The following is a 26,700-nucleotide window of genomic DNA, read 5'->3' as shown; positions in this document are numbered from 1 at the left end:
TTTTTTTAAACCATAAATGTCACTTATTCTTCCCCTTGATCTGATTTAGAAATCAATCTTAGCCAGACAGTAGTGGTGCACACCTTTAATACCAGCACTTGGGAGGCAGATGCAGGCAGATCACTGTGAGTTCAAGGCCAGCCTGGGCTACGAATCAAGTCCAGGACAGTCAAGGCTACACAAAGAAAAAGAAAAAGAAATCAATCTTATAGGAAAATAACACAAACCCAGTCCCTCTGCAAAATTCAGCTGCACCTTTTTAATGTAAATGTAGCCAGATTTTGTACTTAAAACTTATTTAGTTCTAGTATCTCACTATAGTGAGAGCTACAAAATCAATCAATCAAGGCTGTATTGCTAAATCGAAATCCAACTCAATGTAGCATATAGATTAAGCTATCCACATCCCCCACACTGAACACACTGAAGCTAAACACCACGTCCTTATACAGATGTGTTTGTGTGTGTGTGTGTGTGTGTGTGTGTGTGTGTGGTGTGCATGTGTATATACCTGGGAAGGGGGGCAGGCGTTAAAGACACCACCCAGACTAGACTCAAATTCCTGGGCTCTAAGGGCTCTCAGACCTCAACCTCCAAGCCCTAGGATTACCCACATAGACACCTAAGGGAAGGACAGACACGAAGGGGCATTTGTTTTTCAATAAGCCACATAACATTAAGTCAGATCTAAGGCTTGAGACCAAAACCTAAAAATATTTGAAATGCTTACGGAAAAGCAAAGCTACTGTCCATGTTCGCCATGGAGTCTGACTCAAGGTTGGTATCAGCCCTGAGTCCAGCTTCTGTCAACTTATCATGAGCCCACTGCAGCTTAGGACAGGTTAGCATCTGTCACCATCACAGGAGTTAAGGAAAACCACATGCTTGGCACTCATGATTAAGGAATATAGTTTTCTAGCAGCACTTCCATGTCTCCTACCAGACAGAATTCATTAAACTGAAGTGTTTAAAACGCAGGGGAGGTGGCTCAGCACTTAAAGAGCACTTGCTGCTCTTCCAGAGGACCCACGTTTGTTTCCTAGGACATGCTGGGCCGTTCAGCTCCAGGAGACCTGATGCCCCTTTTTGGCCTCTGAGGATACCTGCACACAACACACAGAGCATACACAGATACACACAAATCCACTCAAGGAAGGAAAAGGGGCAATCTTAGTTATGTGTGTGGACACACTCACCAGGCGCCTCACACTGGTACACCTTTGGCCAGCTGTTCCCACAGCGGCAAACAGAGCTGATGGAAGAACCAAGCTGAGGTCTGCGTCCTCGAAAGCTTAAAGAAGCACAAATATGCGTCACCGGTGTGCAGTAGGCAGACAAAGCATTTGTAAACAGTACAAAACAATGCCTTTAGAAAAATACAGTAACATCAAAAAATCATCACAAAACCGAAGATTCGTGGTATAGAGATACTCATCCGAGGGGAAGAGGCGTACTTTTCTTCCAGAGAAGAGTGTGTGACCATAGAGCAGGGGGGTCTACAACTTTACCCAAAAACACAGGTAAACTGAGGCTCAGCTGGACCTTTCATCTGTTTCAGAGACCCTTCACTACTGCCTCCACGAAAATCTGTGAGCTCTGCCACCATCTGGTGGTCGCTTGTTACGGTCCACTCCCCACTGCCATAAAGCTTCCTGCACTGAGGTGGCTCAGCAGTTAAGAGCACTGGCTGCTCTTCCAAAGGACCCTGGTTCAATTCCCACCATCCACATGGCAGCTCACAGCTGTCTGTAACTCCAGTTCCAGGGGATCTGACACCCCGACTCAGACATACATGCAGGCAAAACACAGATACACATAAAAAAGAAACTATCGCTTCCTAACACGAAAGCCCCCAATACTCTACTAAAGATCAACTTTATGTGTCTGAAACCTAAGGAAATCACAAGTCACCTTGGAAACAATTGATTATTCTAGAAAAGCACATCGTCAGTTTCTAGAAAACAAGAGAAGAAAAAGCATGAAGATGTAATGCCATGTTAGAGACAACAGATGTCCCATGCCAACATTCAAGAGCCCCAGTAACCTTTGCCCAACATGAAGCCTGATTCTTCTTAGTTCCATCTTCCTTTAAGCCAAATTTGTGTCCTCACTCCTAAGGAAAACTCGGGTCCCAAGCAGAGAGCACAGAAAGCATGAGTCCCTGTGCAAGTTGCATGTATTCAAGATGACTGTACAGAAATCAACGTGAACCAGGGCAGCCTCACCTATAATGGCATTGTTTCCTCCAAGCTCTAGCAAGCTTCTCCCTGTAAAATAGAGCAGACACAGTTAATTCCTATTTCAGTACTCAATGCATACTGCCTCACAGTAGAGCCATCCCAGTTATCTTTTCACTTACTTCCTGATTAATACAGTGGCTTAACAATGGTATTTATGGCAATTACATCATTGCCCCATGGTTACAGAAGAGACTATGTGTTCTTGGGAAATACACTGAGAGTGGGTATGAATTATATGCACACACTATGTGTGTGTGTAAGCCCATGCACATTTGCACATTCTAGAGTAAATCACAAACCATTATGTAAACAGCTGCAGCTGCTGCTGCTGCTGCTGCTGCTGCTGCCAGCTGTGGTCAGAGAAGCTGTATGGTGGTCAGCAGTGACTGAGGGACTCGTAAGTGGTCAAAGTGCTGAGAATTAATGACTGCTGAACACCCACTATGAATGAGATAGGCCACGCCTATCATGCCCTCCCAAGAACTGGAAAAAATCACAGATGGGGACAGTAGCTGAAACAGTGACTTCAAGGCAGAATGTGCTATGGCAATTAACTCAACAGAGCTGTGTGACTACCTGCATAAGATGGGGTCTGTCAACACCCTGTCATGGAAAAGGAGGAAGGAACCCACGGGGTCCCACCGGTCCCTGAGGACTTATACATAGTTAATGGTTGATGGAGGAGGGAGAGATATTGTCTTCAGTGGTATAGCAACGGTAAAGCATCTGTGCTCCTGTAAACAAACCTCAATCCTTTAAGCAACCCTAATGAAAAGCACTAGGGCCAGTAAGATGGCTCAGCAAAAAAAGGTACCTATAGCCAAGCCTGAGTTCAACCCCCAAGACCCACATGGTTAGAAAAGAACTGAGTCCTGCAATTTGTCCTTTTACCTCCACGTGTGCATTGTATGTGTGTGTGTGTATATAAGCACACATACAAACATGTACACACATACTATAAAATCTAACCAGAAAATTTTATTTATTTTGGTTTTTCAAGACAGGGTTTCTTTGTTACACAGAGCCCTGGCTGTTTTAGACTCTCTTTATGGACCAGGCTGGCCTGGAACTCAGAGCAATCCACCTGCCTCTGCCTTTCGATTGCTGGGATTAAAGATGTGCACCACTACACCTGGCTCAAAAAAAATTTTTTTTAAGACACTCACTGGGTGTGTGGGTCTCACTGCTTTCTCTCTCTGTCTCTGTCTCTGTCTCTGTCTCTGTCTCTCTCTCTCTCTCTCTCTCACACACACACACACACACACACACACACACACACACACACACACACGACATGAATGAAAGCAGAAGTTAGAAGCTTAGGAGAGGAAAGAAGCAGAGGCTGAAGGGGGACGAGAGAAGATAATGGCGTGGAGACTCCCAGCAGGGCGAAGAATGAAATCAGTGCATGGCGCTCCATCGTGATGGCACACCGCAGCATATCTATTTAACCAGTCAGTGTTGAAGATATTCGTTGTCGGTTCTTTTCATTATCTGGGTTTTTTTGGTTTTGGTTTTGGTTTTTTTCACTATCTACTCAGGTCACTGTCAAAGCCTGTGAACAGGAGAACTCTTGACATGTAACACCAACTCACTCATATTCTGGACACGTCATACAGAATTCTCTGAATGTCCGGCTCATCTCAGCCCCCCCCCCCAGCGTAAAGACCTGAGAGCTGCCTCAATTGTACGGATATGTGTTTCATCCATCTCTTTTGACTGTGTTTCCTCAACAATAACTTATCTGAAGTAGCAGGAGCCCGACACAGGACAGTACATCCTCACCTCCACGGCTCTGAAGCAGGTGAGCATGCAGTGGACAGTAAGAGTGGAAGCTACAGCTGCCATCAGCAAAGCCTCTGAGGACGCACCAGCTCCAGTTTCTCAGGTGAGAAGCAATTTAGAGCAGGCTCACTGCTGACCGCACGGCACATGATAGGGGATAAGACGAACACGGAAGATTCTGCTGTACGGAAGACAGCAGTTTCCCCTTCCTGGATACACTTGGCAAAATGAGTTGACCTGTGCCTTCTGTGCACTCCCAGTAACTGCTCTCCAACCTCCCTTCTAACTGCCAATCCCCAGCCCCCTCCCAAACAAAAGTACTCAAGACAGCCAAATGTACTCAAGGCTTTGCAATCCTACTGAGCTGCTTAAGCAAGGACAGCAAGCTACTGCCTTGTGCAACGAGATGGTGAGAAGGTGGAAACTCTCCTCCCATGAAGAGACACAAATGACACTGACCATCTCTTACTACACACATGAGGTGTTTGTTCAAACCTACTGCCCGTTTTTCAGTTACTCTTTCTATTTAGTGTGTGTGTGTGTGTGTGTGTGTGAGAGAGAGAGAGAGAGAGAGAGAGAGAGCGAGAGAGAGAGCGAGAGAGAGAGAGAGAGAGAGAGAGAGAGAGAGAGAGCATACACACACAAGGGCACAGGTATCACAACATGCGTATGGATGTGAGAGGATAACTTTTGGGGAGTTGGCTCTTTGCTTCCACCTTGTTTTCGAGGCAGTGTCTCCCGCTATTTCAATCACCAAACTATGTAGGTGAGCCTCCAGGTGATTCTCCTGTCTCCCTTGTCTCCCATCTCACAACAGGAGAGCTGGGCCGGCAGATGCGAGCCACCAGCTTTTTAAGGTAAGTTCCAGGAATTAAACTCAGTTATCAGGGTTGCGAGGGAAATGCTCTTAGCCCATGAGCCATCTTGCCAGCCCCCACTGCCCACTTCTGAATGGCAGTATTTGTGGTTGGGAAAGTCGCTCACTTGTCTCATACAGATAAGGCCCCGGGTCTAAACCTGGCACTACAAAAAAAAAATGTATAGCGTTTGTCTTTACGTTGTTGAGCTTTAAGAGTTTCTATATTCTATGCGCTCCTTTAATCCTAGCATTCAGGAAGCAGAGACAGGTGCATCTCTGTGAGTTCAAGGCCAGACTAGTCTGCATAACAGGTACCATGCCAGCCACAGCCACACAGTGATATCCTGTCTAAAAACATTTCTTCTATACCCTAGACACATGCTCCTTATCAGAGAAATGACTTGCCAGGATCCTGTGCCTTTCTGTGGGCTGCTCTTTTGACCTTATTCTTCTGGTATACTGTAAAGCCCACAGATCGCCTGGGAAGAATTGGACCCTAACAAGCCTAAACACTATGAAAAGTGAAAATGAAATGTCTTTCCATTTATTTAGGTCTTAATGTCTTTCAATGGGTATTTTGCACAAAAGACTAGCATACTTTAAATTCATGTCGATGTTTTTATTCTTTTGATATCACTGTAAGTGGAACTGTTTTATAAACTTCATTTTTAAGTCATTCATTGTTATTCCACAGAAATATAATTTTTTAAGGTTAAGCTTGCATCCTATATAACCTTATTGACCTTTTATTTTGTTGAGGTTTTTTGTTTGTTTGTTTTTGTTTTTGTTTTTTTTTTTTTTGCTTGGTTTGTTGTTTGTTAGGGGTTGAGGTGTTGAGACAGGGTCACAATATAGTCCTGGTTGGCCTGGAACTCACTACATAGACCAGGCTGGCCTTGAGTCCACAGAGGTCCATTTGCCTCTGCCTCTAGTGCACCCCCAGGCCCTGCAAAAGGAAAACTTCAGAGATCATATACTGATTCAACTCCTCCCCACAAAGCCAGCACTTACCGAACCTCTCCTGCACCATGAGGGCCACCTGCTTCCCCACCTGAGTGCTCCCCGTGAAGGACAGCAGGTTCACACGCTCATCTTTGGCCATTGCTGTGCTGCAGGGAACAAAAAAAGGTCACCCAAGCAAGAGCACTTAGAAATCACAGCAGTACCAGCAAGAAGCATGCTATGAGCTCTCAGCGAGACAGTCAAGGTTCCAAGGAGGTCTGTCCCAAGAGCACGAGGTAATGAAACCAATTTTTCACGAGCAGAGCCACTGGGAGAGCAGGCTGACCTGTTCTGTGAGCTGTGTGGCAGCCGTTTAGGGAGCCTCCTTAGTTCATGAAGAAAGCTCTTCCTGTACTGAGAAGGAACTAAGACAGCATGTTCCTAGGGAGTCCTTGGGTTCAAGCTCCAAGCATGAGTGTCTGCAAGCCAGGTGGCTCTGCTTAGCAAGGTGCTCCACACGCTACTGACCTATGCCAAGGCCAGCTATGTCCAGAATGCAAGAACAGAGAAGTATACAACACTCTTTGTTTCAGAGACATTTAAAAACACTTCCCTGGGTACCCCGGGGGCTGGGGGGCAGGGAGGTGGGAGAAGGGGTTTTCTAATATTCTCACACAAAGAAGAGCCTAACATCTTAGACCAGCATGGTGACAGACTTGGCACCTCCTTCGTCAAAGTCTAACCTGGTAACAAAAAGTGACCCCAACTTTCACAACGATTTGGGACAATTTTAGCCAGTTCCAGATTCAAGACGCTGTGACCTCACAAAAGAGAGTCACAAAAGAGTTCGGATTATATGACTCCATTTACACAAAATGGGCCCAAAACAAAAAGTCATAGAAACAAAAGTGCATTAATAAACGTCACAAACTTGGGGAAGACGATGGGAAGTGGGTATGGGCGTTGTAAGGTTTTTTCCTGGTGTGATCTAAGCATCCTGGAATAAGATAGCGATGGTTGCAATACACTTTATCTTGTAAAAGCTACTCGGTACCAGCTCAGAGTGCAACTCCGTGGGAGAACCCTTGCCTAGGCCACCCCAACACCAAAACAAAAACTAACAAACCCCCACCAAGTGGTACCGTTTCAAAGAGAGGGTTCTACAGTATATGAGTCTTGTGGCAGTTTAAAACCCCAACAGCCTTTTTTTTCTAGATAGGGTCTCAAACTTGCCACATAGCTGAGGATGACCTTGAACTCTTGACCTTCCTGCCTCCACCTCCAGAGTGCTGACATCATAGGGATGTGTCACCACATCTGGTACATGCAGTGCTAGGAACTGAACCCAGAGTTTCATGCATGCTACACAAGCACTCCACCACCTGGCCTGAAAAGCACTCAGGCCCCTTTTCAGTCAGCTAAGGAACTGATAGTGGACTAAGTCCTCAGGCCCAGAGTGCGATATCCCAGCTTTGCTTTACTAGGCCCCTGGATACCTCAAGTATCAGAAAATTAAGCTGGGTGGGGCGGCACAGGTCTTTAATCCCAGCACTCGGGAGGCAGAGGCAGGTGGATCTATGTGAGTTCGAGGCCAGCCTGGTCTACCAAGTGAGTCCAGGACAGCCAAGGCTACCCAGAGAAAACCTATCTCAAAAAACTAAAAAAAAAGCAAGTATCAGGAAACTATGGAAGGTTGCACACTAACAAGAGCACAACAGGGGCTGGAGAGATGGCTCAGTGGTTAAGAGTACTGTCTGCTCTTCCGGAGGTCATGAGTTCAATTCCCAGCAACCACATGGTGGCTCACAACCATCTATAATGAGATCTGGTGCCCTCTTCCGGAGTTCAGGTGTACATGCAGGCAGAATACTGAATGCATAATAAATAAGTAAATCTTTAAAAAAAAAAAAAAAAAAAGAGCACAACAGGTCTCCAGGATTAACAGCCTCAGCTGCTTTGCTGCACTAGGTGACGTTATGATGGTAGCAGATGCCCACCGATCGATCAATCCAGGGTCCTTCTACAGAAGGATGCTGTTCGTCCGCTCACCTACCCGATATCTGCTCCACCGCAAGTCAGCGAACAAATGGCCCCAGGCAGCTGATTGTCCTCCAGAACCTTGGCTATGATCCTAGGGTGGAAACAGCAGGCACTGCTCAGCCACTCACTCCACTCAGCATTTTCATAAATAGAGAAACCCCTATCACATGACTTCCCTTTACAACTGACTCCTCAAACACTCAGAGACCTGGGTTTTTCCTCACAGATTACAAATAAGGATGGCAAACGCTTATAGGCTGTAGTTTGTGTTTAAAATAGAGTGTTGTGACGGGCGTGGTGGTGTGCGCCTTTAATCCCAGCACTCGGGAGGCAGAGGCATGTGGATCGCTGTGAGTTCAAGGCCAGCCTGGTCTACAAAGTTAGTCCAGGATAGACAAGGCTACACAGAGAAACCTTGTCTCGAAAAACCAAAAAAAATAAAATAAAATAGAGTGTTAAAGTAAAGGAATAGGAGATAGAAAGCATTGCTTGGGTGGTTACAAAGCATTTCATGAAATCTTTTCTGCCCAACTATGACAACACATCTGAGTAGACATGGCAGACTGGAGGCTGGGATGCGCTCAGCAGTGAAGTGCATAAGGACGAAGCCCGGGGGGCACTAGGCTTTTAAACTCAGGGTGATGGCTACTCTTGATGCCAACTTGAATGCATTAAGAAGGACCTGAGAGATCAGAAGAGCCCTCCTCTGTGTGTGCAGACTGAGCTCCGACCAAATCACATCCTGGGAGATGTGGGTGATAAGTTCCGGGGAGGTGGAGAAAGGCAAGAGATGGGGCTAAACTGGAGGAAGCAGGCCACCAGGGGAAGGGCTCCAGAATACATTACACTCCACAGGAACATCCAAACTCTTCAAAACTGAAGAAAAGGAAACGGCTAAAACCAAGACTAGTACCCAAACCAATGCTATTTTAGTCAGGAACTCAGCAACAACTCGCAAGCCATTTTAAAAGTTGCCTGAGGAGGGCCGGGCATGGTGGCAGTGCACACCTTTAATCCCAGCACTCGGGAGGCAGAGGCAGGTGGATCGTTGTGAGTTCGAGGCCAACCTGGTCTACAAAGCGAGTCCAGGACAGCCAAGGCTACACAGAGAGACCCTGTCTCTAAACAAAACAAAACAAAAAGTTGCCTGAGGAATCTCATCATCGTAATATTTCCACTTAACACTTTATTTGAGCACTCTTAGAAGGCATTATCACATTACTTCTTTTAATCAAGGGTAATAGCCATATTCCTTTTAACTAAGGCAAAATAGCCTACCTTCTTTTTGTTTTGTTTAATGTTCTGAAGCAGTAGAGGGTTTTTGTTGTTGTTTTGTTTTAATTACTTTTTTGTTGATGTTTTTGTTTTTGAGACGGGGTCTTACTATATAGTCCTGGTTGGCCTAGAACTTGCTATGTGGGCCAGGCTGACCTCAAAGTAACAGAGACCCACCTACCTCTCTGCCTCCTACATGCTAGCATTAAAGGTGTGTGTCACCACATTCAGCCTTAATTACATTTTAACTATTTCTTTTGTGTGTGTGTGTGTGTGTGTGTGTGTGTGTGTGTGTGTGTGTGTGAACATGTGTGCCATAGTATGCATGTGGAGAATAGAGGACATAGGATATAGGAATATGTTCTTTCCTTCTACCACGTGAGTTCCAGGAACAGAGGCATCTTGTGTGTGTGTGTGTGTGTGTGTGTGTGTGTGTGTGTGTATGTGTGTGTGTGTATGGAGGCCAGAGGGTCTATAATATGCATATGTGAGTGTGGGTAAACACATGTCACAGTGTATGTGTAGAGGGTAGAAGACAACCTTGTGCAATAAGCTCTCTTATCAAAAATTCTTTTCTTTTCCCAAACTCCTTTTTTGTTTGTTTGTTTTTTGAGACAGGGTTTCTCTGTGTAGCCTTGGCTGCCTAGACTCACTTTGCAGACCAGGCTGGCCTCAAACTCACAGCGATCTGCCTAGCTCTGTGCCTCCTCAGTGCTGGGATTACAGGCATGCGCCACCACGCCTGGCTTATCAAAAATTCTTAAGTCACAAAGAAGACCATGCAACCACTGGAAATAAGCATCAAGATTAAATAGACCAGGAGAAGCCAATGAATCGAAGTTGGTAGTATTGATTTTATGACCTCAGAGCAGTAAAGGTCTCAAATATAAGTAAATGTGGTACTTATAATTTTTTAATAAAAATGTAATTCTTTTTAAATAGTGCTAAATCGTGCATTAATCAGTTCTCTGTTTTGTTAATAGTCTAGTCACTTGACTGATAAAATATCTCATGGTAGGACACTTACCTAGCATATTTAAGGTCCTAAATTCAGTCCCCAGCACAGTGGCAGAGGGCTTCTCAGCCATAAGCTTGTTGGATAGTTACCAAATAAACACAGTCCCAAAAGTGCCAGGGTTATTTCTTTTCTGCTGCAAATGTTTTTATTTTTCAAGTGATAAAATGTCTAGAAAAGTTCAACATGCATGTCAATATTTGGCATCCTTCCAAAGGGATAAATTAAATGACATGGCTTCGAAAGTAATATAAAAGTGTTACTACCAAAGGAAAAATTTATTTGATCTCTATGCTTAAACAAACTGTTAAAGCCCCCCCACTGTTAAAAACCCAGTGCCCTAGGAGTCAGCAGTTCCACAGCGGAAGGGGATGTAGAGTCTGGTGTAGGGGATATGGGCAGGGCAGCCACCCAAAGAAGACAGAACTCAATATAAAAACTGAAGGATAAGAAGGCGGCAGCTGCCAGGCTTGGTGGTGCACATCTTTAATCCTAGCACTTAGGAGGCAGAGGCTGATGGATCTCTGTGAGTTCGAGGCCAGCCTGGTCTATAAAAAGAGTTCCAGGACAGCCAGGGCTATACAGAGAGAAATCCTGTCTTGAAAAAACAAACAAACAACCAACAACAAGAAAAGAAAGAACAGCGCCTGTCAATCACCCTTGCAAAAAATATATCATACCCAGGAGAAAACAAGCCACACATACTTACTTTGTGACAGCTACACTAACAAGGGAAGTTGTGGGCGCTCCTTTCCTGGAGACATTTAAAAGAAGGGGGAGAGAGAGAGACAGAAAATTAACTTAAGAAGTAAGTAAATACCTTTCATTACTTAAAAAAAAAAAGTTCAGGAGAAAAGGTTCCTTCCAATTAGACAACAAATTATCGCTGAAATGGAAACCCACCCTTCAGGTGGCATCTAGGAGACACAATGGACAAGGACACCTGCTGAGCCCACTTGCTGCAGGACCACCAGAACTGTTACACTGTTGTTATACTGTCATTTACTAACCTACTGGATTTCAACACTGTTCGATCCTTAATCAGGACTGTCAGTTTGAGTGGACTAAGCACTGCCTAGGTACTGAGAACACACGACTGAGGCCTCAGATGTGCTTATGAAGGGTCTTCCAGACACCATTAAGTGAAGGGGACAACCTCCCCCCCAAACATGGGTAGCACTGCACCATGACCGGGCTCCTTGACTGAATTTTTTCAGAAGGGGAGAAAGGAGAAAGCCAGATGAATGCTAGCATTCTTTCTGTTTCCTGACTGAACAGATATGAGCAAGCTGGTCCCACCACCACGCCGTCTCTGCCACGGTGGACTCTCTCTGGACCTCCACTCGTGACCCAAAATAAGCCTTCTTCCATTAAGTTGCCTTGTACCAGGCAGCTGGTCACAGCAATGAAAAAGCCCAAGCAGGGGGCTGGAGAGTTGGCTCAGTGGTTAAGAGCACCGGCTGGTCTTCCAAAGGTCCCAGGTTCAATTCCCAGCACCCATATGGCAGCTCACAACTGTAACTCCAAGATCTGACACCCTCACACCAATACACATAAATTTAAAAATTAAATAAAAATATTTAAAAAAAAAAAAAAAGCCCAAGCAGAAAGCACAAGTTCCTTCAGCAAAACGGTACCAAATCATTAAGCCTTCACACCACCCTCTGTTTTATAAAGAATGCCACTACTGAAGGCATTATTTAACACTAGTAAAGTTGGTTGTGCACACTGATGCCCACTTATAATCTCTGCACCCTGTGGCACAAAGATTGTCTGGGCTACAGAGTGAGATCCTGTCTCAAAAAATAAATCTATACATAAATAAAGTAAATTCTGGAGATGGTAGCCTATAATCCCAGCACTTAAAACATAGATGTAAGGGTTCAGAGTCTTCCTTTAAAAAAAAAAAATCAAATCAATCAATCAATCCATCTAAACTGGGGGCAGGGGTTTTTTTTGTTTTTGTTTTTGTTTTTGAAAACAGGGTTTCTCTGTGTAGCCTTGGCTGCCCTAGACTCACTCTGTAAACCAGGCTGGCCTCATTCTCAGAGATCCACCAGGCTCTGACTCCCAAGTGCTGGGATTAAAGGCATTTGGCCACCACGCCCGGCCAGTGGGGGCAGTTCTACGGAAGACTGCGCCATTAGCCTATGGAGCCTAACTCCAGGTCGGTATTCAGTATCAGAACTGATACACAATACCTCCACTTGTGGTAGAAACATCTGGGAGGGGACACTACTACATCCAAACAAGTCACCGATGGTAAAATACAAATTAAAAGCAAGTACTATTAGCACATGTGACTTAATGTATTAGCTGAGAAAGCTGGAAAACACTTTAAACCATCTAAAAGAACTCCTTTAGCAGTGCATAACAATAACTACTGCCACAGGTGTGCTGGCACATGCCTTTAATCCCAGAGGCAGAGGCAGGAGGATCGCTGTGAGTTAGAGGCCAGCTTGGTCTGCAAAGTAAGTCTAGGACAGCCAAGGCTACACAGAGAAACCCTGTCTTGAAAAAACAAAAAACAAAGCAAAACAAAAAAAACAATAGCCACTGCCACTTATTTAGCACCGTCTTGCGATGAGGAAAGAGAAGGGACAACTTACCAGAGGCAGACGTTCCCAGTGATCATCGATATGGCATTGTTCCAGCCAAACACAGCCACGGGGAAATTGAAGGCGGTGATGATTCCCACCAGGCCTAAGGGATTCCACTGTTCAATGAGAGCATGGCCAGGTCCTGCGGTGTGTAAACATTCACTTAGGGCACATATGCTTATTAGGAATAAAAGCCCAAACCATTCCTCTTCAGATCAAAAGTGTAGGTACCAGACCAGAGAGGATTCCTAGTGCTCCCGTGGGTTATGTCCCAGAACCAAAGGACAAGAGCATATTACTTATGGAAAACAGAACTGCCTATGACCACTCTTCTGTAGTGGTGCTCATTACAACTAAAGGCATTAGGGATCCCACTTGGAACATAGGCTATGCCAGAGCTCCCCCAAAAGATGTGGCCAGAAAGGGTGAGCTATAAACAGAGAAGAGAACACAGGGTTCTCAGGTCTGTGCCCTTTACATTGTCTCTTGACCTCTCCAGTTTCAGGACAGCAAAGCTCATGTTGGATGGATTACAAAGCTTTCCCCTCACGATAAGGAAATTAAAAGTGTGACTAGCAACATTCACATGTTGGCAGGTGTGGTTCCTCTGATAAACTGCTTGCCTAGCGTGTACACAGGCCTGGTATGGAGCCCCAGCACAGACAGGATAAAGTGCATGTGGTGGCTCGGGCCTGTAATCCCAGCATTCAGGAGGAGGAGGCAGAAAGAGCAATTCAAGGTTCTTCTCAGCTAAGTGTGGTAAGTTCCAGCCCAGCCTGGAATACAAAAGGAAGGCACTGTATGAAAAACAAACATATGGGGCTGGAGAGATGGCTCAGTGGTTAAGAGCGCTGCCTGCTCTTCCAGAGGTCCTGAGTTCAATTCCCAGCAACCACATGGTGGCTCACAACCATCTATAATGAGATCTGATGCCCTCTTCTGCAGATAAAGCACTCATATACAATAAATAAATAAATAAATAAATAAATAAATAATAATCTTTAAAAAAAACAAACAAACATACAAAATGTCAAAAACTCATACTTTAATTGCAAACTGTGGAGCTAATCCCACAAAGGCTTTTTTTTAGTCAATAGCTGCTGGGACTATGAAGAACAGGGCCAAGAAACATTCACATGCTACCACACGGCAGGAAAGTGACACTTCTTGTCATCACTCACACTGGAAGCAGGCTGGGAACCTCTTAGCACAGCACCTCATACCCAGGCTGTCCTGTGGGCCAGAATCCTAATTCCTGCTCGGCAGGGCTAGCCTTCTCTCATCCTATGCCTTCTTTGCCGCTAGTGCCTTCAGTCCCTGCTTAGAGGCTCCTAGAGTCTGCATAGATGCTGACACCACTCAGGATAAAGTCCAAACTTCTCACAACATGGGCGCCTGAACTGTGTCCTCCAGCCGTGCAGTCTCCACATGGACCGCGTCCCTCCATCCTCGACTTTATACCGCCTCTTCCCCCCGCTCTACTGCCAGTTCCATCTCCTTCAAGGCTTTGGGGTATCCTCCCTGGGAGGACGTTTTTGACAGCACGCCCAGGCTGGGGTAGGAAGTCCCCTACGTGCTTGTGGGCCTGTCTTCTACTTGGCATGCTCTGTTATAGCTACCAGTTCCCTGACGCTGGCCTCAATACTAAAACGTAAGGATTTGGTGTGCACACCCATATGTACACACATGTGGAGGCCAGAGGACTCTCTTCTTCCACCATGTGGGTCCTGTGAATGGAACTGAAGTTGCTGGGTGTCCTGTGCACCACGAAAGAGTTTTTGAAGCTCTGTATCTCGGCACCAAGCACGTAAGCTTAACTGACTCCGGGCTTACTTTCAGAAGGCAAGATGGGTCCCCCGATCATCCTGGACAAGCCAGCGGCATAATCACAGATGTCCACGTACTCCTGAACTTCTCCTATTCCTTCCACTAAGATCTTCCCCATCTCCAAAGACACCTTAAAAACATAAAAATCCAAGCAGAATTTCTCCAGCAGAATTTGTCTTTTAATAAGATGATAGCTGGGCACAGTGGTGCACACCTTTAATCCCAGCACTTAGGAGGCAGAGCAGGAGGATCTCTGTTAGTTCGAGGACAGCCTGGTCTACAAAGTCAAGTCCAGGACAACAGCCAGTCCTACAAGAGAAACCCTGTTCTTAAAAAAAAAAAAAGTAAGTTGGGGACAAAGTAAGACATTATTTTATGTAGGTAATAAATTAAGGAAATCTGTTCTTACATGATGAATGTTTTTAATTTTTATCTTTCTACTTCTTTGCTTGCTTTTTTGTCTTTTTTAAATATTAATTCTCTGAGAATTTCATTCATGCATATAATCCATTTTGCTTTGATGATTTTTAAACCATATATTTTTCACTTTTCTCTCTCCTCTAAAGAAACATGGATTTCAAAATTTGTCTTTCTCTAAAAAATCTCAATCTTAGAACATGTATAATGTTAAGCTTTTAAAATCTGATTCAATCTAGTGGGACAAGGAAGCAATTAGGGGTTGGAGGCAGAGCAATCACTTAAGCCAAGGCTAGACCACACAGCAAAAACCTCAATCTCAAAGAAAACAGAAAATCTGTATGAAAACTCATGATAGCCCACAGCCATTCTCTAATTAAGAGATCACTAAAAGAGCCGGGCGTGGTGGCGCACGCCTTTAATCCCAGCACTCGGGAGGCAGAGGCAGGCGGATCGCTGTGAGTTCGAGGCCAGCCTGGTCTACAAAGTGAGTCCAGGACAGCCACGGCTAACCCAGAGAGACCCTGTCTCAAAAAACCAAAACAAAACAAAACAAAACAAAAGAGGTCACTGAAAGACTTCAAAAATAACTTACCAGTTTTCCCAGGACTTGGATCTTCTCCCGCAAGGCTAAGCCAATCTTTCTTACCACGTCTCCTCGCTTTGGAGCAGGAATCTAAGAGAAGAATGGAATTTTGGTGTCACAGTCTATGTCTGTGTCTGCTGGTGTCAGATGTGCACTGCAGATAAGCAAACTGCAACTGCATCACGAGAGACTTTTTAGGTCACATCAGCACTGTGATATGGCTAAACATCCCTGAGGTTAAATCTCTCCTGGGAGGCCCAGATGAAAAGGCAACAAACAACTGTGAACTGCCCATGGTCTAAAGACAAATACTGAAAGAAAGGAAGGGGCAAGACTGGTTGCAGGTGAAATCTAGGCTCAGACCCATGCTGAATCCTGAAGGATGGAAAGCATTGGCCATGAACTACAGAACTGTGGAGAATAAAGGGTTGGCTGAGAAGGCCAGCACCTGTTCAGCTGGAGGCTTTAAAGGGAGGGAGTCTCAACTGGGCATGGTGGCGCAAGCCTTTGATCCCAGTACTTGAGGGGCAGAGGCAGGCTGACTGCTATGAGTTCAAAGCCAGCCTGGTATACATTACAAGTTCCAGACCTGCCAAAGTTACTGAGACTCTGTACCCCAACTGTTCCCAGAGCTGGGGAGGGGTGGGGGAGGAATCTCACCCCAGGGGCATTGTGAAGCCTTCTATCTTCCACAGACACAGGACAAGGTGCCTTGCTGCATCTTTTAACATCACCGTTTGCTGGAGAAGAGTTGAACCAGGGAGGTCAATTTAGAAAGAGTAGCCTGGGGGGATAGTTCACAGAGTAGGGTGTTGCCTAACATTCACAAAGCGCTTGGTTCCACGCTCTGGAGCACTACAAAACTGGGTGTGGGTACCACTGTCATCCCAGCATGGGGGAAACAGAAGTGGGCAGACAGGAAGTTTAAACTCACCCTTAGCTACATAGCCAGTTCCAGGCCAGCCCAGGCCACATGAGACGCTATCTTAAAAAAAATAAAAATAAGCCAGGTGGCAGTGGCCTTTAATCCCAGCACTTGGGAGGCAGAGGCAGAGGCAGGCGGCTCACTGTGAGTTCGAGGTCAGCCTGGCCTACAAAGCGAGTCCAGGATAGTCATGGCTACACAGAGAAACCCCGTCTCAAAAAGCTAAAATATAAAAAATTTTAAAATTTACAGAGCCTAGAAGCTTAGTCTTAACACTGCAAAGGTGACAAGGGAAACAGAAAGTCTATTTTGCACATAGAATTGACAGGGCGCACTAACAGAATAGGAAGAGGAAAAAAGGAAAATGAGCAAACTAAGGATGACCCTCAGGCCTCTACCTTGAAAACTAGTATGGCGTGTCATGTTAGCACACGCCTTTAATCGCAGCAGAAGCAGAGGCAAGTGGATCTCTGAATTTGAGGCCAGCCTGATCTACCAGGAGTTCCAGAACACCCAGGGCTACACGGAGAAATGTCGTGACAAAAATAAGCAAACAAACAAACAAATAAATGAAGAAAGAAAGGAAAAAAAAAGAGAGAGAGAGAGAAGCTGGATATGGGGCTGTCATGGTGGCTCAGCAGGTAAGAAGAGCATCTCCTGCCAAGCCTGATGTCCTCAGTTCAACCCCGAGGAGCCATGTGGTGGGAGGAAAGAACCTACTAAAAACTGTCCTCTAGCATCCACAGGCATGCTGTGGTACAAACACACACACTCGGTTGTCTCCTTCCACCATGTTGGTCTTGGGGCTAGATCACAGGTTGTCAGGCTTGGCAGCAATTGCCTATACCCACTGGTCATCTTGGCAGGCCAAGTTAGCCATCATTACAATACATGTCCTCTTCGTAACATTAACTGAATTAGCACAGATCCCACCCTTGGCATTTGCTAGCGAGTGGCACAGGTGTCATGTTTCTACAGAATCTAGCTGACATGTTGTGAGTCAAGCCGAGGTGAAGAGCATAGGCTGAGAACAAGTATATATGGCCTCTACTTCCCAGGTATCACACATTTCTTAAATAATACATTATTTATGTGTAGGTATTTGTGCCTCAGTGTATGTGTGCGCACTGTATGTGTGCGGGAGCTCACAGAAGCCAGCAGAGGACATCTGATCTCTTGGAACTGGACTTACGGGCCAGTTGTGAGTTGCCACGTGGGTGCTGGGAACCAAATCCAGGTCGTCTGCAAAAGCAGTAAGTGCTCTTAAGCACTGAGTCATCCCCCCAGTCCCATATGGTGCACAGTTATTTACTCCTATCAGTCCTCTGGTTACTACATAACTGCAACTACAGTCCCTGCCCAGTAGAGAGGCTAACCGAGTGACGCGGAAGAGACGTGACGCAGAGGACTACATACAGGGGCACAAAGCTGTGCAGTGGGGCAGCTAGAACATGGCAGCAGCTCAGGGAGAGCGGATGAAGGCCTTTGAAAGGGTAGGGCAGACTTAAAGCATGACTGTCATCAGGCAGGTGAAGAGGCGAGAAATCAGAGCAGGGCGAGCGCACAGGACAAAAGGCAGAGAAGAAAATGTAGTCGTTTTTTGGAAAGCAAAGCCATCAGGAGGTTAGGTCTGAGGCTACCCTAAGCTACGTTAAACCCTCTCACTCGAAATCAATAAATAGACAGAACAGCTTTTATAAATTATTTCTCCTTTATATCTATACTTTGTTGTTTGTTTGTTTTGTGGCGTATTTCTGTGGGGGCTTCCCCCCCTTACATTTATTCTTTTCTCATATATTACGTCCCTGACGGTAGTTTTATCTCCTCTTCCACTTCCGCTCAGAAAAAAGTAAGCCTCCCAGGAACATCAACCAAATACGGCATAACAAGCTACAGTAAGACCTGGCACATATTCTCACCTCCACTAGGAGGAAAAGGGTCTCAAAGGCAGGCAAAAGAGTCAGAGACGGCCCCCATTCCCACAAGAGCCCCAGGCTACACCGCTGTGACACACACGCAGAGGACCTATGTCAGTCCTCCACAGGCTCCTGGTCTCTGTGAGCCCACTGTGACTCCCAGTCAGTTGATTCTGTAGGCCGAGGTCTCTGTGGTGTCCTTGACCCCTCTGGCTCTGCCAATCCTTCCTCCCCCTTCTCCCAGGACTCCCAGAGCTCCACCTAATACTTGGCTGTGGGACTCTATCATCATACTTTGTTTTTATTTCCTTAAAGAAAAACGTTCCCTTGGAAAATCATAGGCTTAAAAAAGAAAAGAAAACCGTAGGCTTAATTGGAATGAAATGAAACAATGTGGGTTTTTTTGTGACTTAGTCAAAGCCAAGAGAAGGAATGAGGGCAGCAGAGAAGCAGGAGGGTCCTTGAGGGAGGCTGTAGACCAGGACAACCTGCTCTGATGGTTTTGTCTGAGGCCCCAGCTCTCCCGTCTCTAAGTCACTGCCCGGCTGGCCAGAGCCCAAGAGGACTATTAGAAAAAAGCTGTCTTTGCACTAATCTTTGAACTCAATTGCTTAACTCAGATTCCAACAAGCTGATTTACTCCCATCCAAGAGTGACCTGCCTGATGTACCCAGCAACTCCATCTGAGGCTCAAAAATGCACAGGATGAGTGAGGAATGCTGAACGCAATCTGCCAAGAGAAGGAGGAGCCCCCAACAGAGATGCTACTCAAAACTAGCAACAAAAACAAGATAGCAAGCAGCGCCACAAGGCAGATAGACTTAAAAAGTCAGCAAAGGATGAGACTCCTAGTAGCAAGGGTCACGGAGACTGGAAGAGGCCACCCTCTAACTAGACACGACTCCTAGAGGAAGGAGGAGAGCACCAACCCACGCAGGGAAACTTCCACCCAGGACCTGCCCTGCCTACAAGATGTGCTGAGACGGAGATGGAGCGGAAATTGAGAAAGTGTCCAGCCAGTGCCTGGCCCAGCCTGAGTGAGACCCACCCATGGGAGACAGCCAACCCCTGGCACTACTGATGATATTCTTCTGTGCTTGCTGACGGGAGCCTAGCATGGCTGCCCTCTGAGTGGCTCCACCCAGCAGCTGATGGAAGCACATGCAGAGATCCGAGGAAGAGTAGGGGTTAGGACGGTCATCATGTGGGTGCCCTAGTGAGGGAAATGGGGGCTCTGACATGGACTCTGCTGCCTGCTTTTTCTGTCACTTTCCCCTGGTGGGGCTGCTTCGATGGACCACAGGGGAATGGGATGTCCACAGTTTTGATGCGACTTGATACACTGGTGTGTGTGGGGGGGGGTCACTTTCTCTGGGGAGTAGGGGAGGGGTGATAGGGGAAACAAGAAGGGGGGGTGAGGCCAAGGGGAGAGGAGGGAGGGGGTTTTACCAGAATGTAAAGTGAATTTTTTTTTTTAATGATAAGGTTAAAAAAGAAACAAAGAAATGGGCGTGGTGATGGATGCCTGTAATCCTGGCACTCAGGAGGCAGAGGCAGGTAGATTCACTGTGAGTTCGAGGCCAGCCTGGTCTACAAAGCGGAATCCAGGATAGCCAAGGCTACTCAGAGAAACCCTGTCTTGAAAAACAAACAAACAAAAAAGAAACATTATGTCTAAACTAAAAAAAAAGGGGGGGGCACTGGAGAGATGGCTCAGCGGTTAAGACCACTGACTGCTCTTACAGAGGTCATGAGTTCAATTCCCAGCAACATCTATAATGTGATCTGATGCCCTCCTCTGGCCTGCAGATGTACATGCAGGCAGAGCACTGTATACATAATAATAAATAAATAAATCTTTATTTAAAAAAAAAAGTCAGCTAAGGAGATGAAATGGCTCAGCAGGTAAAGGTGCTTGCTGGTCAAGCCTGGTGACCTGAGTTCAACCCCCAGAGCCCATGTAAGACAGAAAGAGGAAACCAACTCCACAAAAGTTGACCTCTGACCTCTATATGCACATCATGGCATGCACACATGTGGCATGCTCACAGCCATCTGTAACTCCAGTTCCAGGGGATGCAGTGCCCTCTTGAATCCTAGCACTTGGGAAAAGCAGGAGAATATATGTGAGTTCGAGGCCAGCCTGGTCTACAGAGCGAGTTTCAGGATAGCAGGGCAAAAATGAAGTTTAATGTGGTTGGAGAGATGTGGCAAGTGTTAAGAGCACTTGCTCCACAATCTTAAGGAACAGAGTTCTAATCCCAGCACTCACATATAATGCCAGGACTCCCAGGAAATGCCAGTAACCTCACTGCACTGAGTGGGGCGGGGGACTGCTGGGATTTGTTTGCTGGCTGCCATTCCAGTGAATAGCCTGCTTCAGAGGACCAAGCAGAAAGCGATAGAAGACCACATCCAATGCCCTCTTCTGGCCTCTCTGCACACATGCACAGGCATGTACACACAACACACAAGTAAACAGGCATCTTTAAAAAAAAAAATCATTGGACCAGTGAGATGGCTTAATGGCATCTTGGCAATGTGAGTTTGATTTCCAGGACCCATGTGAACGCAAAGAGAACACACTCCACAAAGTTGTCCTCTGATCACCACACATACTCTGTGATCCATGGGCCAATATGCACAAATCATGTGCACACGGACACACAATAATAAACACAAGTAAGTATGTATTAACCTTATGTTGATATACAATGTGATCCTAAAATTGGGTACCCATCATGTGACAGACATGCAGAGAAGAATCACAGCTATGAAGTAAATCCAGGAGAGCCGGGAGGGAGAAATGCCTGAAGGAAGCCGTTTCTGATAACCCAGAATGTGGCATTATGGTGTGCTGGTGTTTGACATGTGCCAGCTCTGTCATAAACACTTGCAAACAATGCGTGACCAAGTGATTCGATCCTCGTGATGACTCCAGAAGACAGGCACTCCTGGTCTCCCCTCTTTGTGAAAACACTGTGACAGAGGCAGAGGGGTGCTGCAAAACCCAAGGGATTTCCTTCTTTCCTTTACTCCCCACTCCACACACACCTAGTGACAGATGAGTGAGGCCCTGCCCGGGTAGCCCTCACAGTCCTAATTTTGGCTCTTTTAACCCATGACGGATGGCGTTCAAAGATGAAGGAGACAGGCTCTGCCTCATAGCCAACAGGTACTCCTTAAGCCCTGAGAAAATGGTGCAGCTACTCTGGAGCCCCAGGTCAGTCAGTCCGAGTGGAGAGGCAGGAGGGACAGAGAAGAGCTCCCCTTCTTTTACCCAATTAGAAGTTTGGGGGAGAATGTTCACGGCCCCAATTTACGCTGGATCACAATGGTTTGCATCTATCTTAAAGTTACTGATTCTTCCAATTCCGAATGGGAAGGACACTGTTTTACCAGGGAGGAATTCAACACAGTCCCTAAGAGCACACATTTCAGCACTGTCTCACAATTATCTGTCTTTCATAATGACAGCAGGTGACCTGTTCTGCAGTGGGGACCATAAACACCATACTTACATCTGCCCAAATTTTCCAAGCTTCCTTGGCTTCCTTGACGGTTTCATGATAGTCATCCATACTGGCCTAAATTAAGAATTGGGGTGAGAGAAAAGGAATGAAAGAAGTTAAGTGAGGGAGGAAAAAAAAAAAGTTGTGTCAACAGATGTACTGACTGACTGATTAGAATCACAAAGAGGGCCAGTAGGTGGTTGTCACGACCCCTCCAGTGGAGTCTGTGTGACAAACACTACTCGGCCTGAGGCTATGACCCCTGGGAGAGCCTCCTGGACTGGGGCTGATGTTGCTGCCAGGAGAAGCTGACTGCAGTTCTTCCTTTCTCTCATTGTGACTCTGTTCCTATTCTTCTACCTTAAATCGGCTTTACTCCCAGATCAGGACTTTTCAGGCGTGACCTCGTTCTAGGAGAGGACCTTCACTGGGCCTGCAGCCAGGGACTGTTAAGGGCCGGAGTAGCTCTGCTTCACTTCCAGTTATTAAAGGAGACATGACTGAAAATTAATTATTAGTTAATAGTTTGTATTATGGCTTACAAAGAAGTAAAGTGTTTCAAAAGAAAGCTCCGGATAGTGGGGCTCAGATATTGGAAAAGAGAACTAAGAGCCGAGCGTGGTGGCGCAGGCCTTTAATCCCAACGCTCAGAAGGCAGAGGCAGGTGGAGCTCTGGGAGTTCAAGGCCAGCCTGGTCTACAAAGCAAGTCTAGGACAACCAAAGCTACACAAAGAAACTTTGTTTCAAAAACAAAACAAAACAAAACAAAAAAAACAAACAGTAACATAGACCTGATGACATCTTTGCTGTGCGTGTTTTGTTCCCTGCACTGTTTCATTTAATGTTGTAATTCAAAATATGACAACAACACAATTACTTTGCATTCTGTACCTGTACTGTGTATGCTTAATTGCTCACTGACTTCCTTTGAATCTATTCCGTGGGAACTGTAACCACCACAAACAGCGTCCCGTCCCGTCCCGTCCCCCTCCCCCCCTCCCCCGCACCCTTATTTTTGAAATGTATGTATAAAAATTTAGACTGCCTGCCTGAAAAATACACTCAGATGCAAACTCAATTCTGGCTTGCTTTGTTTGTCACTTCATCTTATCTCTGCCCACCGATGCTTCAAGAACTCCCAAGGACCTATCCCCAACTGAGCTGGTCCATGACAGGTGGTGGCACACACCTTTAATCCCAGCACTCCAGAGGCAGAGGCAGTTGGATGTCTGTGATTTCGAGGCCAGTCTGGTCTACAGAGTGAGTTCCAGAACAGCCAAGGCTACACAAGAGAAGAACCCTGTCTAGGGGGAAAAAAAATAAATTCAAGCTGAGCTTGGTGGCATACACCTGTAATCCCAGCACTCAGGGAGGCAGAGACCCGGTGGATCTCTATGAGTTCGAGGACAGTCAAGGCTACACAGAGAAACCCTGCCTCAAAAAAAAAAAAAAGAAAGAAAGAAAGAAAGAAAGAAAGAAAGAAAGAAAGAAAGAAAATTCAACCTTGGGCTCCAACCAAGATTTGAAGAATCAGAACTTTCATTCTGGAAACACACAAACCCCTGGAGTAACTCAGAAGCAATACCCAAGAGAGAGATTAGGAATGTAACTCAACTTGCCTAGCATGCATGAAGTTCTGCGTTCAAGCCCTAGCATAAACCTCAAAGTCACTGTCAGCTATACAGCAAGCTCAAACTGTAGACTGGCCTACATGAGATCCTGTATCCAAATGACAACAAAAAGACCTTTTGCCTAGTCCTTTCTGATTCACCTTTTCTAGCTAATGCCATGGAGGAAGAGTGGACGGTCTCTCCAGATGAAAAAGAAGTGCATGGTGCTGTACCTCAGGGCTGCTCTTAACCTTTGCCTGGAAAGAGTGCTTATCAGCGTTCCCTGTAACAGCATGAATTTTAGCAACTTACCTGTCTGACTCTTGCAATTGGCTCATTGTTAGCAGGACAATAGGTTGTAATTACCTTGAAACAACGAAACAAACAAAAAAAGACACTCATACACAGGAATTATAATCATTCCCTAATCGGGAGAAACCAAATAAAGCAAAATAGGAGCCCTCAGGCTAACTTCGGAGCACTCTGAGTTTCTCACCTCTGCCTTAGGAACTGGTTCAGAGGTACAGAAACAACATCCTCACTCAACCCTTAGGGTAACCAGATAGTCCACTGATCAGTTTAACATCCTGCTTTTTCACTTTACTCTGCCCACCACCCTCTGGTCTGGAAGCCTAAGTCCAGACCAACTACAAAAAGGCCTGTGTTAATGAAATTGGAGAGGCTCCAAATCCAAAGACAAAACTAAAGAGCAGCTGAAAAGGTTATATTTTTATCAAAAGACATTAATGACTAGAGGCCACAAGAGAATTAGGCTGAGGGGGGAGGGGAGGATGGGGGAGGGGTGGAGGCGGCGGTGATAGAGCGCTTGCCTAAGGTGCACACAGCCCTGGGTTCAAGTCCAAAAACCAAAAAGAAAACAGGGCGAAACTCCCATTTTCATGGCAACGACTAAAATCACCTGTATCTCGTACAGCCAAGGGTAGTCAAAAAGCAGTTGGGCTTCCTGTTAGCAAAGCAGGTTCTACTACAGTTGAATGCATGCTTCTGAAAGTGCTTTCTTTCCCTTGAAAGTATGCAGCACTCTCCTAAGTTTTGGGCAACTATCTCCTTACCTGTCCACTGAATTCTAGAAAACGTTTTATCAAGTCTGGGCAATAAATACTGAAAAGCAAATCTTCAAGGAGAGAAAGTTTACAAGATTTCAGCCAGGAAGAGCCTGTTACAGATCCCAAGCAAGATTGCCATATGGCTTGAGCAAGCATTGGAATTGGGCCTTCCTTGGCAGCTCGAAAAGAGCCATCGATTCCTCACAGCACTAAAATCTAAATTCGATTCTTGCCTTCCTCTGTGAGAAGACTTCTACTGCACAACTTTAAGACTTCCCATCCCTGTCTATCAGCCCTGAGCTCCAGTCGGGAGGTGGGAAAGGGAGACGCCCGCCTCGAGGCCTCCAAGGCAAACTTTGGCCGTAACTTTCCGGGGCGCCCACATACCTCTCCGTGGCCGCCCCATCTGCCATTATACACGCCGTCGTTTTCCTCGCGGAGCCCCAGTTCTTGAAGCCAAGCATACTGGGGATGATTGATCAACAGAGTGGACATGAGGGCGGCTGGCCTGTCCCAAGAGCGGGAAAGCTTGCTGGTCCTCACAGTATGCACACAGAGCCTGCGAGTCAGACGCCACATACCGAGCTCAGCAAGCAAGAAGCCCCTGCCGCAGGGGAGTCCGGGAAATACAGCCCCGCCCCCCCGACCCGGGAGAGCCCACTGGGCAGGCCCCGCCCCCTGCCCTGTGCACTGGAGGCCGACCCCCCCCCCTTCCTTGAGCGCTCATTGGGCAGACCCCTCCCCCGGAGCTCCCATTGGGCAGCCTCGCTCCACCCCTCCCCGGCACGCCCCCTGCCCACTCCCTATTCTCTCTGGCTTGGGTCGTCCCGACCGTACACCGTCTCTGGACTTGGAGACTGTCTCAGAGTCTGGTGTCGGGGGCGGGAACAGAAGCCGAGCAGAGGAGGCGGGGAACTGCGCCACCCCCCGGTTCTGAAGTCCAGTGGGTTGGAGCATAGCTTTCAAACCATAGCACGCTTCCAGGCCGCGGTGCTCAGGGTGTTCTGGGCATGCTCGGTCCATGGGTCTGGGCTGGGACCTGAAAATCTTAGCATTTCGAATCTGCTTTCAACAAGCGATGACGTCACTGGTCTCCGCTGTAGCCCAGAGAGGTTTTTTAGTAGATGGAGGTTTGAAGAAAGGCTATTTTCACTGCTATGGTAAATTACAAACGTTTTGTAATAAACGAAAAGTATCACATGATTTCATCGTCTTCTAAATATGCTGTCAGGGTACATTGATACCTTTGAAAAACAAACATCGTTTTGATCCATGTCCTTCATTCTCCATTTCTTCTATCTTCTACAATATCCTTGCCCCTCACCCTCTTAGGTTAACTGTGTCATTCCCCAATAACTAGGCCTCTCTATAAGTGGGAAATCGTAACGTCTCATCAGCACTTGCCACATGCATTCAATTTTAAAAGGTGCCTCGAGCCGGGCGTGGTGGCGCACGCCTTTAATCCCAGCACTTGGGATCGCTGTGAGTTCGAGGCCAGCCTGGACTACAAAAGCGAGTCTAGGACAGCCAATGCTACACAGAGACACCCTGTCTCAAAAAAAAACAACCCCCCCCCACCAAAAAGAAGGTGCCTCAGTGATTTCCAGCCTTCGTCTTTGTGGGACCCAGGCCATGTTGAGTTTCTCAATAATTCCCCACCTATGTTTTCAATGTGCTTCCATTGCTTTCTACCCAGCAGCCAAAGTCACAAAAGAATACAAATAGAAAAAAAAAGCTATACTTGATATAATGATGTGGACCTTTATTTAAAACTTCTAAAAACTAAACCAGATGGTCCTAATATTTGGTAACACTTTCTTTCAGCAAGACAGTTAGATACAAAAGCAACATAATTTATTCTTAGACAAAGTCTTAAGTAGCCCAGACCAACCTCCTACTTACTATGCAGATGCGGGTGACCTTAAAGCCTGCCTCTCCCGCCTGAGTGCTGCGACTGTAGTTATGTACAAATGTCCCTGGCTATACAGTGCTAGGAACTAAACCTAGGGCTTAGTGCATGCTGGCCAAACAATCTGCCAATGTAGCTACATGACTAATCCAGGGGCTTTTCTATAAAGCAATA

General features: G+C 46.2%; 1 protein-coding gene across 2 annotated transcripts in view; it reads right to left on the bottom strand.

The window, feature by feature from the left end:
* ALDH7A1 (aldehyde dehydrogenase 7 family member A1) overlaps nt 1-25,258 on the bottom strand; it is a 37,845-nt gene extending 12,587 nt beyond the window's left edge. For both annotated transcript variants that reach the window (XR_014778811.1, XM_084779732.1), the window contains exons 1-11: nt 25,005-25,258; nt 23,863-23,916; nt 21,949-22,014; nt 15,596-15,676; nt 14,590-14,713; nt 12,766-12,898; nt 10,866-10,910; nt 7,880-7,957; nt 5,896-5,993; nt 2,226-2,267; nt 1,197-1,291 (exon numbers count right to left, since the gene is read on the bottom strand). Coding sequence is in view for 1 of the 2 variants with exons in the window: in XM_084779732.1 (XP_084635858.1) it covers nt 1,197-1,291; nt 2,226-2,267; nt 5,896-5,993; nt 7,880-7,957; nt 10,866-10,910; nt 12,766-12,898; nt 14,590-14,713; nt 15,596-15,676; nt 21,949-22,014; nt 23,863-23,916; nt 25,005-25,196 (1,008 nt within the window). In the remaining variant the exon portion in view is untranslated. The remainder of the gene's footprint in view (nt 1-1,196; nt 1,292-2,225; nt 2,268-5,895; nt 5,994-7,879; nt 7,958-10,865; nt 10,911-12,765; nt 12,899-14,589; nt 14,714-15,595; nt 15,677-21,948; nt 22,015-23,862; nt 23,917-25,004) is intronic.
* Nucleotides 25,259-26,700: the final 1,442 nt, after the last annotated feature.

Source organism: Acomys minous (assembly GCF_964271855.1).
Source record: "Acomys minous genome assembly, chromosome: 4".
NCBI lineage: Eukaryota > Metazoa > Chordata > Mammalia > Rodentia > Muridae > Acomys > Acomys minous.
Note: the sequence above shows the minus strand (reverse complement) of the source record. Positions and strands in the feature narration are given on the sequence as shown.